The 18,551-nt window shown below is 41.4% G+C and overlaps 1 protein-coding gene across 1 annotated transcript in view; it reads left to right on the plus strand.

Moving 5' to 3' along the window:
- The window catches only part of KIF1C (kinesin family member 1C), a gene marked incomplete in the record, with an annotated part of 1,373,479 nt that overhangs the window by 566,181 nt on the left and 788,747 nt on the right, over positions 1–18,551 (plus strand). Inside the window, 2 exon segments of the mRNA XM_044077100.1 lie at positions 6,670–6,849; positions 7,137–7,202. Of these exon segments, the coding sequence (XP_043933035.1) occupies positions 6,670–6,849; positions 7,137–7,202 (246 nt within the window).

An 18,551-nucleotide genomic window follows, 5' to 3' on the forward strand; every position in this document is an offset into this window, starting at 1 on the left:
GCAGTGAGAAATCAGCCTAAACCTTTAATAGTGGAGATGCAATTGTACCACCAGAAGGAGTTTATTCTGACAAAACTGTGGCAGAAGGGCAAAGGACTAATAGTGGGAGACAGCAGAGTGTTTGCGGAGAATGATTATTTATTGTACTCCAGGTAGAAGAGTAAATTTATACCACTGTTCAGGGAGTGTTGAGAAGCAGGTGTGAGATTCAAACTGCTGTAACCAGCTATCTTCAAAATATTGTTCTCTAGACGGACAAAATCAATTTTTGATAAAGTACATGCTTAGGAGGAAATATAAATGTATGCCAACAAAAAGTGAGCTGTGAAACAGAAGGAGATTGTGCTTCTTGTTCTGGTAATAGACAACAGACACTGACAGTGAAATCTTTTTCATTGTTTCAATGGAAAATGCTTGAGAGAAGGTAAAAAGCCCAAGGGTTGACTAGAAGAATTTAAAGTACGTTGGAAATGAAGCAGAGACAGGATTTTGGAGAGGGAGGTGAACAGGAGCAAGACCAGTAACTTGGACATTGAAAATGTGGGATTGCAAAGCAATAATTGTTTGTGAAACATGACAGAACAAGAAAAGCTGGAAATATTAGACATTTTTAAACTTGTAGGGGACTCTAAAGAATATGCCGTGCTTCATGTTGTTAATGTTTGGAAAAATAATTAGGAGAGGGGAAGAGGAGGGAGAAAGTTAACTGTAAGTAAAATAATTTTTTTCTTAGTGGTACTATTTTTGTAGTGCATGGTTTTCTTTGCATTCTTTAAAGTAAGGTTTTCTCAGTTTTTTTTCCTGTTTTCTTTCTCCTTGTTCAATTTTAAGAAATATAGGCACTGTATTGTTAAAAGTATGGTTAAAAGAACATGACAAAAGAAACACTTGTGTGCTTCCTCTTGCATAGAGGAATTACAGGATTAAGGCCCTTAGCTTGATTTAGTAACCAGTTTTAAGAGAAAGCAAGTAAATGAAAAAGAATATTGAACAATATATAAGGCTTTATTCTAGCAAATAAATGTATGCTTAGTAGCAGTTTTGTCCTCATGTCTGCAGGAGGCAGTCAAAGAGAAATGGCTAGGGGATGATGATATCTGAAAGCATTCAAGTGTTTACCCAGGTGGGAGAGAGATAAAGATAATACAAAACAAACCAGACAACACTTAGTAGAAGCACAGACTGCACCATGCATCTTAGCATGGATGACCTTTCTTTAGGTTAACTGAAGTCTGAGTGTGGCTGCCAGATTGGAACATTTTTTTCCTTTTAGGAGGGAAAATTTCAGTGTTTGAAGATGTACATAGTTGTGTGTTATTAAATTAATAGGTTTTACAGTGGTATTGGGGTGTTTTTTGTTTGAGGGCTTTCAGTAAAACAAAACATTTTGTAAGATGTGACAAGAAACACCTGTATAAAAGATCAACCTGCCAAACAGTGTATGCATGTAACATAAAAGCTGGAACTAGACATTTAATAAAAAAGCTGTTATATGTAAAAGGTGGGAATAATAACTTTTTAATGCAATAATGCTTTCTGTAATGTCTTTACTTGTCAATGGTCTCACAGATGAATACAAACAGAGTAGTGAACTATATTAAAAATGTAGAGTTCAAATATTTATGCTACAGGAGATACACTTAGAAGGAACTGAACGTGAATTTGATAAGTTTTCAGGATGGTTATTCAGCAGAATACCTGGGACAAGGAAAAAGGAACACTTATTAATTGCAAGAGGAGTTCTAGTAGCGATAGAAGAGGATAAAACGGATAATGATAGATTTGTAGTACTAAGGGGCTGCTGTCAAAGGAGGAGGATTACAGTGGCATGTATTTGTATTTCATGTAAAACTGCTATAATGGAGCTCAAGAAAATTCTGGGAGAAATAATCAGCTTTCATCAAGGAGTATTACTTATAAGTGGGGACTGGAATTTGATTTGCAACAGTGAAGATGTGTCTGGGAAGCCAGAGGGGAAAATATAACAAAAGAGGGTAGTTTTTTGGAGAAATGTATGGAGGTATTTGTCATGGAAGATGTGAATTCAGTATTAGCAGTATAGAGTGAATTTACATATTCCCCAAGATACAAAAACTGGGTTAAGCTAGACAGAATTTACATTTCACAGGAACATATGCATTTAATTGAAGATCTTCATACTCACCCAATAACTATTTCAGATCATGTGCCAATAATAACTAAAAAAAAACACACATGGTAATGAAATAAAAATGAGACACTGATACTTTCACACCTATCTTTTGAAAAAAAAAGAGAAATTTAAGGAATGGGTAGTGGAAATTATTCAGGAGCTATTAGAGAGGATAGAAATTTCTTATGATAATATAGCCAGGCAGTGGGATAAAATTTATTTATTTAACATTTTTTTTACCAGGAAAGTCAGACTTGGAACAAAGACAATTTTCAGTGGAGGCCCAGGGAGAAACACTCCAGACGCATGTCTTTAAAATGTAGGAGGAAACCGGAGCACGTGGAGGAAACCCACTTGGACGTAGGGAGGACATGCAGACTCCGGACAGAATGCACTCCAGTCGAGAGTCGAACCTGAGAACCTCTTTCTGTGAGGCGACAACGTTACTGCTGCACCACTGCGCCATCCATTAAAGTGAAATGTAAAAATGGGGTGGAAATGAGAGAGCGATATAGTTAAGAAGTAAGAATTATTTAGAGAGACTGACAGATGTTCAGGTATTGCAAAACAGAGGGAGTATCATAGAAGATGAAGAACTGAAAAATGCAAAACCGAAAGTAAGGGATTACATCAGTAATATGCACGAGTTTAGAAAGATTGTTGTTAAGCAACTGGTTTTGATAGTAACTGTAGAGCACAAAAGCTTTTATCACAACAACTCAGGCTACAGAAGGTAGAAAGGGCTGTCGCCAAGCTTGGGGGAGCTTGTAACAAGGAAGACGAGATCCTGTAGAAGTATTAGAAGTATTTTTGAAATTCTTTTAAAGTCTGTATAAAGCAGAGAAATATGCAACTCAGAAAAGGTACAAATGTGAAATTGGAAGATTGGAAGCTAGGAGCGAAATGACTGAAAGATCTGCAAGGTTTTGTTTAGCAGTATTTTAAGAGGAGGCGTATCAACATCCTAAAAGAAAAATGGTGGGAGGTGTAATACCTAAAGAGGATAAAAATCAGATCCAGCTTCATACAGACCCATTTCAAAGCTAAACCTTGATTGTTTTTGTCTATAATGGCTAAAAGAGTGGCAAAAATGATTCTAAAAATGCTAAATGTGGATCAGTGCAGAGTGGAAGTAAACATTAACGGAACATTGATGAACCGGTGGGAAGCAGAATGTAAGAAAATACCACTGCTGTTGGTGGGTCTTGATGTAGAGAGAGCCTTTGACAGAGTAAGCTGGGACTTTATGAACAGGGCGTTGGAAGCATTTGCATTCCCTGATAAAATGATGAGCTTGACTAGGAGGATATATGGGGGATCAGAGGTGAAAATTTAAGTGGGTGGGTTCCTGTCTGATGATTTCTGCTTGAGCTGAGGAACCAGGCAAGGGTGTCCTTTTTCCCTTTTGTTGTTTGCATTATATTTTGAGCCATTGGAAAAGAAAATAGACGCAAAAATTCAAGGATATAATTGATATGGTAATGAAGAAAAGCTGGCTCTATTTGCAGATGATGATATTTTGTACTTGATAAAACCAGAAAAGAACATCAGTGTTGTGGAACATTTTGAGACCGTATCCGATCTTCTTGGGATACAAAATGAATGAAGCCAAAACAAAGGCAATAGTGGTAAATTATGTACTCGCACACAAATTGGTTGAGCAATATCCATATTTATGGAGGATGTGATAAAATGAAGTATTTAGGAGTATGGATTAAAAATTATTCTGGTGTGGCAGCTAAAGGTATGTGAGAAGAGACTAAACAGATAATACAAAAATTGAGAAATTGGAAGCTCAGTTATATGGATATGGATAATAAGATACAAGTAGTTAAAATGTTGTTAGTCCCTTTAGTTTTATACACAAGTCGGGCATATTTTTATCAACCAGAGGAGATGTTGTAGACTGCAATTAACAAAGAGCTGAAGGATTTTATCTGGGAGGGGAAGATGGCAAGAGCCAAAGTGGGATAAGATGGTTCTTCGAGTAGAACAAAGTGGCTTAGGAGTACCTGATTTGAAGGAATATTTCAGAGCTACACAGTTGAGGCTCCTATACATAGCACAAAGTAGAAAGGGATGATGGTGCAGTGGGGGGGGGGGGCTCAAGAAACGAGGAGAGACCGGGATTTTGTATGCAGACTTTTAAGGAGAATAACAATAACCATATAAAATATTATATTCATGAAGTAGCAGAAAGTATTCTAAGAACTAAGCTAACAAAGGAATGGAGAAAGGAGAGGCTAATGTTAGAGATGATTGCAATTAAACATAGAGACAGTAGGCAAAGGGGGGGGGGGTGGCTGGAATTTATTGCAGAAAATTGGCAAAGGAGCCAAGGTACTGGGAGCAAATAATTAGAGAGGGAAAGATACTAGAATAGGAAGATACCAAGAATCTATTTGGACTGCAGGGTAGAGACTGACTTCCTTATCAAGGATTGATGTCAGAGTACAGGCAAAGAGAAAGAAATAGTAGAAAAAGTAGAGTCTACAACCAAAGCTGCTGTTAAAGGAATAATTAGTACAGCATATAGAATACTGCACGATAGCTATAAGAATCAGACAGGGTTAGAAAGGATTGAGAAGAGGGGTCAGATAAGTATTACACAAAGAAACAATGGCTGTATATTTGATTGTCTCCCAAATATGCAACAAAATCTAGAAGATTTCAGATTTTTGCATGGAAATGTTTACATTGATAATTTACCCTACGTAGACCCCAGAGAATTTTTCCTCATGTAGACAGCAAATGTTGGAGGTGTGATTGGGAAGGAGGTAGTTGGGAACATATTTTTTGGGAGTGTAATGAGTAGCAGACTAAATATCCATGCAGACTACTCTATTAGAAGTGCTGGGTGAACAAATTGGTGTAACTAAGGAAATTATTTTTCTGAGCTATGATACAATTGGAATTGCATAGAAACAGTAAGGCCTTGCTGAGTCTAATTATTGCGGCTGCCAAAAAAAGCAATTACTAGAAAATGGAATTCCAAGTTTAAACCAACTGTACTGAAGAAGTGGTGAATATAGTAACAAAGGTAAAACAACTGGAATTGGGATCTTTAGAAAGGGTAGCAGCAAATTAGATAGGAAAAAGAAAAAAATGGGAATTGTGAGAATAATATGTAAGGGGAGGAATGAGGCTTAAAAGAAGGCAGGATCTGAATGACCTAAGTAATGTTTGACTGACCATGATTGGGTAAGGTATAAGGGGCTGTATAATGTTTGCATTTAAAATTGTATGGTTTGTGATGTAAAATGCTTGCAACTGGGATTGTCATTTTTTTATATAAATGTGTAATTGCCTATGTCATAAATGAAAATTTAATAAAGATGGTTCTTGTTTTAAAAAAAAATTTTAGAGAGGTTCTGGATCTTTCTTTCCTGAACCAGTTGGTGGTAACTCCCAAGTTCAAAATGCTGTCATCTGACAACTTGTTACCCCTCCTTTCTCATTTGAGTTTTCTAGTAACCTTCAATTTAATTGATGCATATTGCCACATTTCTATTCATCCAGACTTCAGGTATTACTTTAGGTTGTGTGCTTCTGGATAACATTCATTTCCTTGCCTTACCTTTTGGGCTGCCCACTGCTAAGAGTGTGTTTACAAAGGGTGAAGCTGCTGTGATCGCCCACTGCAGGGTATCCATGCTTAGGTGATTTGAATGAGTCACTGCAGTCAGATATATCCTACACTGGATGGGATTCCAAGAGAGCACTTCGAAGTGTTTTCTGATTTCTGACTACCTCTGGCAGGATTTTTTCTAGTGTGCTTGCTGGACAGCTAAGTACAAAGAGCTTTTTCCCCACATGAAAAAAAATCTAGATCCATTCCAGGGGTTTTCCACTCCGACTTCAGTTTCAGTGAAGGAATATTTCAGTATTGATCTACTCAAACATCTGCAGTTATGGTTAGTTGCTTACACAACTGACTTTCCTTAGTCCAAAGCCTTAAATTCAGTGCAAGTTTTGGAAGAGAAAAAGCTCACTGCTACTACGCGGACAACTTTGTGACACTGCACTCCCCCTCCATCAATGTCTTGTGCTTACTTATTGTTGTATATCACTCTGTCTTGGGGTTGTATTTATGGTTGTTTCTTCCAAGGGTGTGGTGATGTCAGAGTTGAACTATATAAGAAGTGATAGCTGTGGTGTCTGCCTTCCCTGTGTTAGGGGTTGAGGAAGGCTCTATCTCCCCAACAGATACAGGCAACTTTTAAGTTGGGCTACATAAGGTGTATACATTAGACTTCTCTTTATTTTTTATATTGGCACTTTGCAGTCATTAGGTGTAGTATCCTGGGTTGCATTTTTAATAACCTTTTGCTGTTGCTACTGAGTTTTTAGGAGGTTACTAGACTAACTGCTTAGGGGCCCTTACAGGTTTTGGCTGCTTTCACATTGAGGAAGTGAAATGGAACCATGGTAAAGATACTGTTCTGAAAACGAACGTGAGTTTTATGCATGAAAACATAAGTAATAAGATTACAGTTGATGATTTCATCTTTTTTCAGCCTGAGGATCCCAATTTTGCCTCTCAGCGACAAGTTTATAAGGATATTGGGGAAGAGATGCTGCTACATGCATTTGAAGGGTACAATATCTGCATTTTTGCCTATGGACAGACTGGGGCTGGCAAATCCTATACCATGATGGGCAAGCAAGAGCAGGAGCAGCAGGGAATCATACCACAAGTAAGTATTACTGTATGGCGCACTAATATACACAGATTGCTAGTATGATTTGTGGGTGGAGTGGTAAACCTTTTATGATCTGTGTGCCCAAGTAGATGTATTGAGGTGTTTATTGTACTGTAATTCATTGCTGATTGCTGCTGTGAGCCTTACACATTTGTAAAATTGGTAGAGAAGGCTCACCTTGCTGATTTTTCTTGTTAATTGTTTTAGGTTGATGTACAAGCCACTAATAATGCTGATGTGAGCTGCTTTTCTTATTTTGCATATTTTTCTTATCTTTTTAGCTCTGTGAGGATCTTTTCACAAGAATCCGAGACAACAAGTGTGCAGATCTGTCTTGCTCAGTGGAGGTAAGTGAACAGCTGCTGTCGCTAATGAGTTGAGATGAAATGACCTGTTGGGTTGGTTCAGAGGTGTGAAAGTGATGTACTCTGTAAGCCTGTGGATGGCTAGGACCTTTGTGGGATTTTCAGTCATGTCCAGCATTAAGTATCAGATGGTATTCATTGTTTATATGATGTTTCTCTTTTTAGAACAAATGTATGTGTGACCTTTAACTTTTTGGTGACTGTTAAAGTAAATGAAAACTAGTGTTTTCTGTAGGTCTTAATGATTGATAACTCGAAGAAAAATTGATACTGTTGCTTTTTAGTTGACTTTACTTAGTTACAAGCTACAGTGCTCTCTGGAACCAGGGTTAAGTGGAAATTTTCATCTGTAGCTATATGTTGTGGCAGTTTTGTCTGTTAAATGTGTAGGACTTCTGTGCAAGTTTACAGCTGTTGCTGATCTGTGAAAAGTGCCCATTTTTTTGTGAATTTTATTGTAGGATAATAGGGAAAATAACTTGGAAATGCTACTGACTGTCACAGGATGTGGCATATCATGTTTTAGTTTTTTCCTGCTTCCAATGGTGTAGCATCCCCCATAAGCCCAAGCTCTTCATGTTTAATCCGTGGTCTAGTTATATTTCTTTCAGAAAAGGCTCATCAGACTTCAACAGTAAAGGCAAAGTGAATGTCATGGGAAGTAGAGGACTAGAGCGCCACCAAGTCTTCATAAAGTAAAGTAGGGACCTTACCCTCTTCATGCTGACACTTTATAGGCCAGTGCCTGCTATCAGGTATGGTGTAGGAGCCTCCCCACCCCACTTGAAAAACACAGTACTGCTTGCCAAAACTCACCCACACATGAATTTAACTATGGTCACCCAGGTCACAGTCAGGGCTTTATCCCTGTGTACTAGTGGAACTGATGCATGTCATGTAGTGTGCTTTATAGTTTTAAGCCTACGCATAGACATCACAGCAGTTAGACTTATCCTCAGTCTGTTAATCATTGTTTAAACAAAGCATTATTACAGAACTAAAGAAATGCTTAATTGTTTTCCCCCATATGCCTGCCACCTGTCAGCCCCTCCTAGATGTGTATAGCCCATTCATTCCCCACTGGAAGAGAGCTGTTCAGAGCCCATTTGTTTGCACAGGGTGAGAGCCAGTTATAAGGCTATCATCCAGGCATCCCTTAAAGTTCAACTCTTATTGACATTTGTCCACCTCTTGGATGTTTGTAGTGTCTAAGGGGAGCCATGCATGGGATTGTAGTGTCCATGCTGCTCAATCAAAGCCATGTCCTGTTACAGACAGCTATGCATAATCCTGGTCTCCACCATTGATTTCAGCTATGGAGTATGCTGAGGCAAGTGCTTCATCCTAGTCCCCCTTTGCCAGGGTGGGCAAGCTTATAGTAGCCACTCAGTCCTACCCCACTTGGTTCCTCCGGTGTCTGAGCCACTAATTGAACTCTGCATATTTTTGTTGCATTTTGGGCTCCATTCTTTTTTATCCAGATTCGAACTGATAAATGCTTCCAGAACTAGATGTATTTATCTACAGAAGTGCAGAAATGGATTTACTATTAAGAAAGTGTATGGAAGTACAGAAGTTTAATTTACCTTAGAAAGTAATACAACTTGTGACCACTAGGAATTCTTTTCCTGAGAAGTAATTTATCAGGAAAATGGAAAATTTAGCTTGTCTCACTATTTGTGTTTTAGCTAAGAAGTTTCAAAAGTTACCATGTACCACAGGGAAACATAAAGATCTTATGTTGGTACTTCTCATTCTGTCCTCAGCTGATGAGTTCGGATCCAATCACTTGGATCTGACTCTGCCATTGCAAAAGCTTGTAGCAACCGAAAACATTCTAGCTACTCCCTTACCCATAATGCAGCAACCCCAGTTACCCCAGATCTTGTTTGCTGCTTCAAGCAAAAGATGTGTGGTCTTCATCTGTCTTGAGCTTTCTTTAGGTAAGTTACATTTTTTTCAGTTCTCAAAAATGAACAGCAACCAATAGTTAAATCAACACTTAAACCAAATAAAAAAACATCCAGGGAAACTAAGCGTTCTGCTTTTAATCCAACATATAGGTAGCAAACCAAATTAGTGAAGGCAATATAAAACAACTTTAATAGTAACGATTCATTGTTACAATTCAAAGTAGCACTTTTTTTTATACATTTGTTGGCATTTCCATCTTTCTTTTTCTTTTTGTACCCCTATTAAAAAAAAAAAATCTTTTCTGTTGTTCTGTATTGTTAATGGTCTTTTTCTTTGGGGATGGAGGATAAACCAGCAGGCTTTAAAAAAATTTATGAAGCGTGGGCACAAGCTGCCACTTTTCAATCCTCACTGTGTCTTGTTTAGGTCCTCTCCATTTGCAAGAGCATTGCTCAACATGTCATGGATTTAATCGTGCATTAGTAGAATGCAAAAATTTATACTAAAAGGTCTTCCATCTTTTGGAGAGGCTATATTGGAGAGTTCCTCCTCTTCTAAAGCAAAAACTACAAAAGTTAAAAAAAAAAAAAAAAAAAAAAAAATATTCCTCATCTCTGAAGCCATCTTTCTTCTCCTCCGCTTATGATTCCTCAAGAAAGAGGTCTCATAAGGACCTGGTCTTAAACCTGGATCCTTAAAAACTAAAATTCAAGATCCTGTTAAGGAAACATTATTGTTTCCAAGTCAGATCTGATGGAGAGTCAATGCTCTCTGAATCAACTTTGTTTGATCCAATGCAATCTGCCAGATTTCTATCCCAGACTAGGTAGTCTCTGTCATTGGATCCAGTTCCTGACAAAGGTACCTTCTCTGTTCTTAGAAGGACCCAGGTCTTCATCCATATATTCCATTCGCTCTTCCAGAAGCTTTACAGAAGAAGATGTGGAGAGACTGGTGAAGATTTTCTTTGAGTAGAGCCAGATTGGTGTTCCTTCGCTCCTACCCCGCTAGGTCAGGAGATCTGTATATCTTGAAATTAGACAGTATGATGATCCAGTAGGTAAAACAATAAAGCATAGAACCGAAGCTGTCACAGGAAACAGAAGTTTAATCCACAAGCCACAAACAGTTCACAATGTGAACGGTTTGTGGCTTGTGGATTAAACTTCTGTTTACTGTGACAGCTTCGGTTCTATGCTTTATTGTTTTACCTTCTGGGTCATCATACTGTCTAATTTCAAGGTTGTTTATCGTGTTGGTGACCAGGTTACCTTATTTATTTATAGATCTGTATATCTACTACTTCCCCGTGTTACAGATTCTTCCTCCTCTGACTCCTGTGGCTTCAGACTTTTTGGATCCGAGTCATCTGGATCAGTCTAGCTCTGAACCAAGGATAACTTTATCCTCGGATCTGAGATGATCTCCGAGTGCTCCACTCCCATCAGATCCAGAAAGCCCCCAGGGCAGTAGTCTACCTGTCGGAAACTGAGGTGTTGCAGTAGACTCTGAAGCTTTCTGAGCTGTTTCTGCACCTTGCAGCCTTGGCACTGAATAGTTCGGCTCTGGCTTCCACCTCGGAGGTTTTGCCCTTGGAGCAGAAGAGGTCTACGATTCATAAGCTTGTCTTTGATCTGACAGCCTCTCTCTCTGAGGCTGTCTGCCTTCAAGGCTGCAAAGAGAGTGATGTTCTTCGTCTTCCATTGCTGCAGTCCTTACTAGTGGGTATAGTCCGCATCCAGTCGGCCCGAATACCAGAGTATAAGGCTGACGTCGGTCAGGGCGCATTAGTCTGACGTCAGTACGTCAGGGTACTAATGCGCATGACCGGCGTCATATCCTCAGTCTTTTTTGCCGCGTGGTCCGATGCAGAAGCAGTTTTGCGAGTGCAGGTTGGCGTTCTGAAATCTTTCCGAAACCGGAGTTTCAGACCGAAACAGAGTTGGCTAAGTACCCCGTTGGGGAACATTTTTGTTTTTTCTTGCCTCAGCATTTTACCGGATGTCAGAAAAAGTGAATAACTGTATTTCTTGTGGGAAACAGATACCTCATAGGGATTACCATACCTTGTGTATACCTTGTTTAGGGCCTGAGCACGGCGTTGTTGGTTGCCGCTCTTGTGCTAGGTTTAACAAACGCACTATTAAAAGGAGGTTAGACTGTGCCAGGTTAGTGTTTGGGAAGCGTTGCAATTATAAAATGCCGTCGGATGCTCCGACGCCCGCTTCGTCCAAGAAGCGCAAGGACAAAACAGCGAAGCCTAGGGTTGATGAACCGGCAGTCCCGGACGTCGGTTCTTTAGGTGGCTCAGTGGAGCCAGAGGTTTTGCCAGGAGTTTCCATAGAGTCCCAGGCAGAAACTTTACTGTTACAGGATGTGCCCTCTCAGGAGGTAGGCCAGGCTGAGGGGGCTTCTCAGGTGACTGTTCTTCCCTCTCTTCCCAAGGTAGTTAGAGCCTCTCCTTCTGTTGCCAAAACTTCTTTGAGAGGTAGGCCTAGTTTAGCTTCAGTGGGGCTTCTCCTAGCATTTCAGGTTCTGTACCTAAGAAACATATGCTTAAAATGGCAGAAGATTTGATTACTATGATTAGAGGTTCTATGGCCCCGCCTGATAAGAGGCCTAGGGTGGAACCAGACTTTGATAGTTTTGAACAGTGTTCAGAGGCTTCAGGGTCTTCTGGAAGACTTGCAGGAGTATCCTACTTATTCTGATTCTGATGTGGATGATTCCACTCCTACAGCTACTCCTCCTGAGGATTTCTCATTTCAGAAACTCTGCATTCCATGAGGGAGCACTTTAAATGGGAAGGCCAGGATTACTCTGATTCAGGAAAAGGCTTAGGGAATTCTTGTTTTACCCCAGCATAGGCCCTTGGCTATTCCTCCTGTGTTGAATGTGGTGGAAGATGTTTTTGCAGAGGCTTCCCTGAACCCTGACTCTGTGCCTCCTGCTCCTGTTAAGCCTGATAGGTATTATAGGGTGCCCGAAGCTCATAAGTATTTGTTTAAGAGTCCTAGGGCGGACCCAGAAACTATTTCTCAAGGCCCTAAAGGTGTTAAAGCTTCTGTGGTTAAAAATCCTGTTCCCACTGATAAAGAGGCAAGGGCTTTGGATAGGTGGGGAAAGAAAGTGTATACTTCTTCCACTCTAGCCATGCGGGCATTGAATTTTCAGTTTCACATGCTAAAATATCAGAATTACCTCCTTTCACAATTAAAATCTAAGGTGGATGCTTTGGCAGGAGGTATTGAGTGTAAAGAGTTGCTGGATTTGGTTCATGTGTCTGAACAAGTGGGTAAGCATTCTTTGCAATGTGGTTTTGATGCTGTACAGGCCTCCTCGAGGGTGGCCGCTACTAGTTCTGTTCTTCGCAGGCATGCCTGGTTGAAGGATCAGAATTTAGCTGAGCATGTTAAGACAAGGATTTTGGATGCTCCTTTACAGTCTGATGTGTTGTTTGGATCGCCTGTGGAAGCAGTTTTAAAGAAAATGGAGGACAAAGCTAAGTCTATGCAAACTGTTAAAGATTTTTTGCAGGTGCAGCCACCGAAGTTTAGTAGAAATTGGCCTGCTAAGGGGTGGACATATCCTGCTTATGATTCCCAGTCTAGGGGTAGGTCTAGACGTGGTAGGGGCAGGGCTCAAGGTTCTTTTAGGCCTAGAACAGGGAGTTCACCTGCTCAGACTTCTGGTGAGGGCAGGGGTCAGTCCTTTCGTAAACAGACCCAATGACCTGTCTTTTCCGCTGCCAGTAGATTCTCGTCTGGCAGCTCCTTTGGGAGGAAGACTGTCTCTTTTCAAAAAAAAATTGGGATTTAATTACTCAAGACAAATGGGTGTTGGATGTCATTCACCACGGTTACAGATTTTATTTCCATACAATGCCCCCTTTCAAAGGCATGCCAGACGTTCCTCCTCCACAAAGAAAAGAGGCTCACAAGCAAGTTTCTCAAATAGGGGCCATTCAGCCAGTCCCTGTATCAGAAAGGGGCCTAGGATTTTATTCTCGCCTGTTCCTAGTACCAAAGAAAGGGAACACGTGGAGACCAATTTTGGATTTATCTCTCCTCAACACTTATCTGGACATTCCCAAGTTCAAGATGTTGACGTTACAACAGCTTTTACCTCTGCTGGGCAAAGATCACTGGATGGTAACTCTAGATCTCAAGGAAGCTTACCTTCATGTGCCTATAAGGCTAAGTTGCAGGAAGTATCTGCGGTTTCGAGCTGGAAATTCTCATTATCAGTTCTCTGCATTGCCCTTTGGCTTATCTACTGCGCCCAGAATATTCACAAAGGTTCTGGCTCCAGTGATTGCTTACTTCAGGCTTCAAGGAATTCAAATCTATCCTTACTTGGACGACTGCCTGCTTCTGGCTCAGGAAAAGGAAGACCTTGTACAGCATCTGGAACATGTTATAGCAGTGCTAAGATGCCTAGGGTATTCTGTGAACGAAATAAAGTCCAGTCTAGTACCCTCTCAAGACATGTGCTTTCTGGGTGTGAGACTGAATACAGCAGCCCAGATGGCCTTTTAACCCCGGACAAACAACAGAGTCTATCACTTTACTTCCATCAATTATCTCATCAGTCCGTGCTGACTGCAAAGACAGTCCTTCAAGCATTAGGGTTCATGGCATCTTGTATTCTGGTGCTTCCCAATGCCAAACTGCATATGAGGAAGCTACAATGGTATCTCAAAATGTATGGACACAGCACTGCCAGGATTTGGACACTGTCATTCAAATAATACCTTGCCTTCAAAAAGAATTTTTGTGGTGGGCTCAGGAATGTCACCTAAACAAGGGACTCTCTGTGACCCGGCCAGAGGCGAGTCAGATTTTAACGACAGATGCCTCGGACATTGCTTGGGAGCTCATCTAAATGGAAAGTGGATACAAGACAAGTGGCCTGCCAGACTACTGCATCTACATATCAACATGAAGGAGATGTTAGCAGTCCAATTTGCATTAATGGCTTTCAAGGAGTTACTTCTTCCAGGGCAGGTGTTGATTCTAACAGACAACACAACTGTCATGTGGTACATCAACAAGCAAGGGGGAACACATTCTTATCCTCTATGCAGGCAAGCAATGCTTTTATGGGAGACTGCGCTAAGCTTGCAACTAACTCTTCAGGCAAGGTTTCTGCCAGGAGCACAGAACTCCTTAGCAGATGTGTTAAGCAGACAAATCATGGATCCCCACGAGTGGAAACTGGATCTTCATGTATTTCAAAATTGACAGTGTCTTGGGGAACTCCAGACATAGATCTGTTCGCTTCTCCACTAAACCACCAGCTGCCACAGTATTGCACAAAGGGGTTTCATCACACAGCTTGGAAAGTGGATGCTCTGTCTTTCAGTTGGAAGAACCTTCATGTGTATGCCTTTCCTCCTCTACCTCTTCTTCCAAAGGTACTATTAAAGGTCAGACAAGACAGGCCAAGGATGATTTTGATAGCTCCAGATTGGCCTCGGCAACACTGGTACCCACTCCTCCGGAGTCTGGTAAGGAAGCCTCCATGGCCTTTGCCTCTGATTCCTCATCTGTTATCTCAGCAGGATGGTCATCTGCTCAATGTCAAGCTTCACTCTCTTCATCTAACAGCCTGGCGTATTCTGTATTGAAGCACAGCAGGTCTCAACTTCCTCAACAAGTTTTAAATGTACTTATGGAAGCTAGAAGACCTAGTACAAGGAAAGTGTACGCAGAAAAATGGAAGAGATTTTTATTTTGGAGTACAGCAAAGAATTTGCAGGTTTCTGAGCCTAATTTGAGTGCGGCTCTTCAATACCTTACTGAGTTATTGGACAAAGGTTTGTCCTTCTCTTCTATTAAGATTCATGCTGCAGCAATTTCGGCTCACTATGATTGTGACCCACCATTGTTTTCGCATCCTTTGTTCAAGCAGTTTCTTCGAGGGGCAAAAAATATAAGGCCCCCACGTAGAGCTCCTACTCCTGCTTGGGATCTCAATTTTGTGTTGGAAAAACTTACTCTACAACCTTTTGAGCCTGCGGCTACTGCTGAATTGAAATACTTGTCATGGAAGACTGCTTTTCTGTTGGCTATTACTTCTGCAAGAAGGGTGTCTGAGTTGCAGGCCCTTATGGCAGTAGAGCCATTTTTGATTTTCCATAAGGATAGGGTATCATTACGTACTAATCCTTCCTTTATGCCTAAGGTGGTTTCTAATGTGGCTTTAAACCAAACTATTCATTTGCCTACGTTTTATGCAGACCCCCAAAATAAACGGGAAATGATTTTGCACACTTTAGATGTACACAGGCAATTGCGTTATTATTTAAGCAGGACTAAGGATTTTAGGCAGTCTCAGCAGTTGTTTGTTTCTTTTGCTTTGAGTTCACAGGGCAAGCCTGTGTCAAAACAAACTATTTCTAGGTGGATTGGCTTTTGCATTGCATTTTGTTATTCCCATCATGGCAAGGAGATTCCAGCTGGGATTAGGCCTCATTCCACTAGGGCTACTGCCACTTCAACAGCATTTCTAAGGGGGGTGGCAACTAAGGATATTTTGGAAGCAGCTACTTGGAGTTCAGTGCATACTTTCTCTAAGCATTATCACCTTTCTATCTACTCTAAGTCTAGGGCTGGTTTTGCCACAGCTGTTTTGCAAGGCATGTTGTCAGCTCCTCCTTCTTTATGATTTGCCAGCCTCCCTTACCTCTGCTTTGGGATTCTACCCACTAGTAAGGACTGCAGCAATGGAAGACGAAGAACATAGTACAGTTTTGTACCTACCATAAATGTAGATGTTCGAGGATTCCATTGCTGCAGTCCAATTTACCCTCCCTCCTTCCCCTCTGTGTTTAGGGGTGGTTGTGTAGGTGAGTTTACATGCTTATATTTTTGTACATGTTTTTGGTGCAGGTATTTTGGGCCTTGTCCTTTTAGGGTCTTCTGACATCTGGGGCAAGAAAAGACTGAGGATATGACGCCGGTCATGCGCATTAGTACCCTGACGTACTGACGTCAGACTAATGCGCCCTGACCGACGTCAGCCTTATACTCTGGTATTCGGGCCGACTGGATGCGGACTATACCCACTAGTAAGGACTGCAGCAATGGAATCCTCGAACATCTACATTTATGGTAGGTACAAAACTGTACTTTTTCTGCCTCAACAGAGCTGACTGATTTATCCCCCCTCGGATCCCAAGTCCTGTGCCATGATGTCTCAGCGCTCTGAACTTCACCATCTCCCACCACAGGGACAGCCAGTACCAAAACCCCAGGCTCCTGTCCAGGGAATTGTAATCTCCTGTTCTGATACCTCTCCAGATCACCTCACTGAGAAGGTCTGTAAGAAGAGAAAGTGCAAGAGGAAGCAACTAGACTTCTACAGAGGAGTCTATCAGTGACCAGACGGATTTCAGTGAAGGCAAGGGGTCCCCAAGATCACCTCCTGAAGATGTCTCCTTTGAGAGGTGGTTGGACATCCAGCAACCCTACATCTGAGGAATCTGTTCTGGAAGCTTTTGGTACTGGAAACCTATACCTCCTGGGTGACTCCACCTGCTGATGAGCTCATTGACTTAACATCATGATGGGCGTGGAAGGACCCTGATGCCATAGAGCCCATTCCTCGCAGACCATATAGGATAATGACATCACCTGTGGATAGACAGTTTTGGGGGAAGGGAGTTCCTTTTGGTGCCATGGTCATTGCGGCGACCACCAAAAAGGAACTATCTGAGGAAAGTTCCACTGCCCGTCCCCCCCCCAACAGGGCGTTACGGGCAACTAACAGATTTGGGAAGCATGTCTATGCTTCCATGACCTTTGCTTTGTGGTATCAGAACTTTTTGGCACACTTTACTATGCCATAGAGGGGTTTGGTCAAGGATTTATCAGATATTCTCTCTGGTGGTGTTACTGATGAAGTGGAGGCATGTGTTACTTCTCAGCTGATTACCCTGCAGTCCATACCCAGTTCATCCATGAGGTTGATCTCTCATGTAGAGGAAGGAACCTCAAGGGCAGCGGGTTCAGGCGTTTCCATAAGGAGACATTTGCTGAGCCTTTCAAGGCTTCTTTCATCAGTGTTGCTTTGTGCAGAATGTCTTCAGCCCCAAAGTAAAAGGCATTTTGTCCAAGTGTGAAAAAAAATGGAAATACCCTGTCTGTCACAGGCTTGCATTTTTTGACTCCTTAAAGAACCTTTTCCAGGAATTAGTGAGGTGGCCAAAAAATGTGGTTCAGGAAGTCTCAGGGTCCTTTTCAAGATGCACATGGAGGAGGTTCGCTCAGAGGCAGAGCTGGGAACTCTAATGGATGAAGATGCTCCCTTGGCAGAGGTGGCCCACAGAACCAAGGATGTTCTTCGTGTTTCAGTGTTGCAGTCATCACTTTTGGGTTATATGCTTGCAGTAGCCCCCAGTCGGCCTGATTAACAAAGTCTTGGGTCCTGCGTCGGTTGCTGTCCCTTCTTCCATGACGTCAGGTTGTCAGGGGTATAAAACATGCAGCCGACACCATTACTGCAGTCTTTCTTGCCGCGCGGTGCCCGAAGTGGAAGCAGTTCGCATGTGCCGGTCGGCTGACTCCAGAGGATTTTTCTTTTGGTGAAACCTTACATACTCTAAGGGAGCATTTCCACTGGGAAAGCCAGGATTTTTCTGATTCAGAAAAGAGGCTTAGGGATTTCTTACTCCTGCCTCAGCATAGGCCTTTAGCTATTCCTCCAGTACTAGACATTGTAGATGCTTTTTCGGAATTTAGTTTGGCCCCTGATTCCTTGCCTCCTGCTCCCAGAAAACTTGACAGATATTAGAGTTCCTGATTCACACAAGTTCCTTTTTAAAAACTCTACTGCGGATCCAGAGACTATTTCACAGGGACTGCTAAAAATCCTACCCCTTCTGATGGAGACTCTAGGGACTTGGATAGATGGGGTAAGAAGGTTTACACTTCTGCAACTTTGGCCATTAGGGCTTTAAATTGCCAGTTTCAAATGTTGAAGTACCAACAACATGTTATTGGATTGCTTAAACAGAAAATTATGTAGATTCCTGACTGTGCAGAAAATAAAGAATTACAGGATTTAATGCATTCTGCTGAGCAGGTTGGAAAACATACTTTGCAATGTGGATTTGATTCTTTAGAGGCCTCTTGCAGGACTGCTGTTACTGGTTCTCTGCTCAGAAGGCATGCTTGCCTTAAGGAGCAATCTTTACCTGATCATGTTAAAGCTAAATTGTTGAGTGCTCCCTTAAATCAGGACCGCCTGTTTGGCAACAAGGCTGAGGAAGTTCTGAAAAAGATGGAAGATAAAGCTAAATCTATGTAAACTGTTAAAGATTTCTTACAAGTTCAGCCTCCTAGATTTAGTAGGCACTGGCCCTCTAAGAATTGGTCCTTTCCAGCCTCTTCAAGGTCTTCTCAAGCCAAACCC

This window comes from Protopterus annectens, chromosome 7.part0 (assembly GCF_019279795.1).
Source record: "Protopterus annectens isolate FY-2018-M chromosome 7.part0, PAN1.0, whole genome shotgun sequence".
NCBI classification, from domain to species: domain Eukaryota; kingdom Metazoa; phylum Chordata; order Ceratodontiformes; family Protopteridae; genus Protopterus; species Protopterus annectens.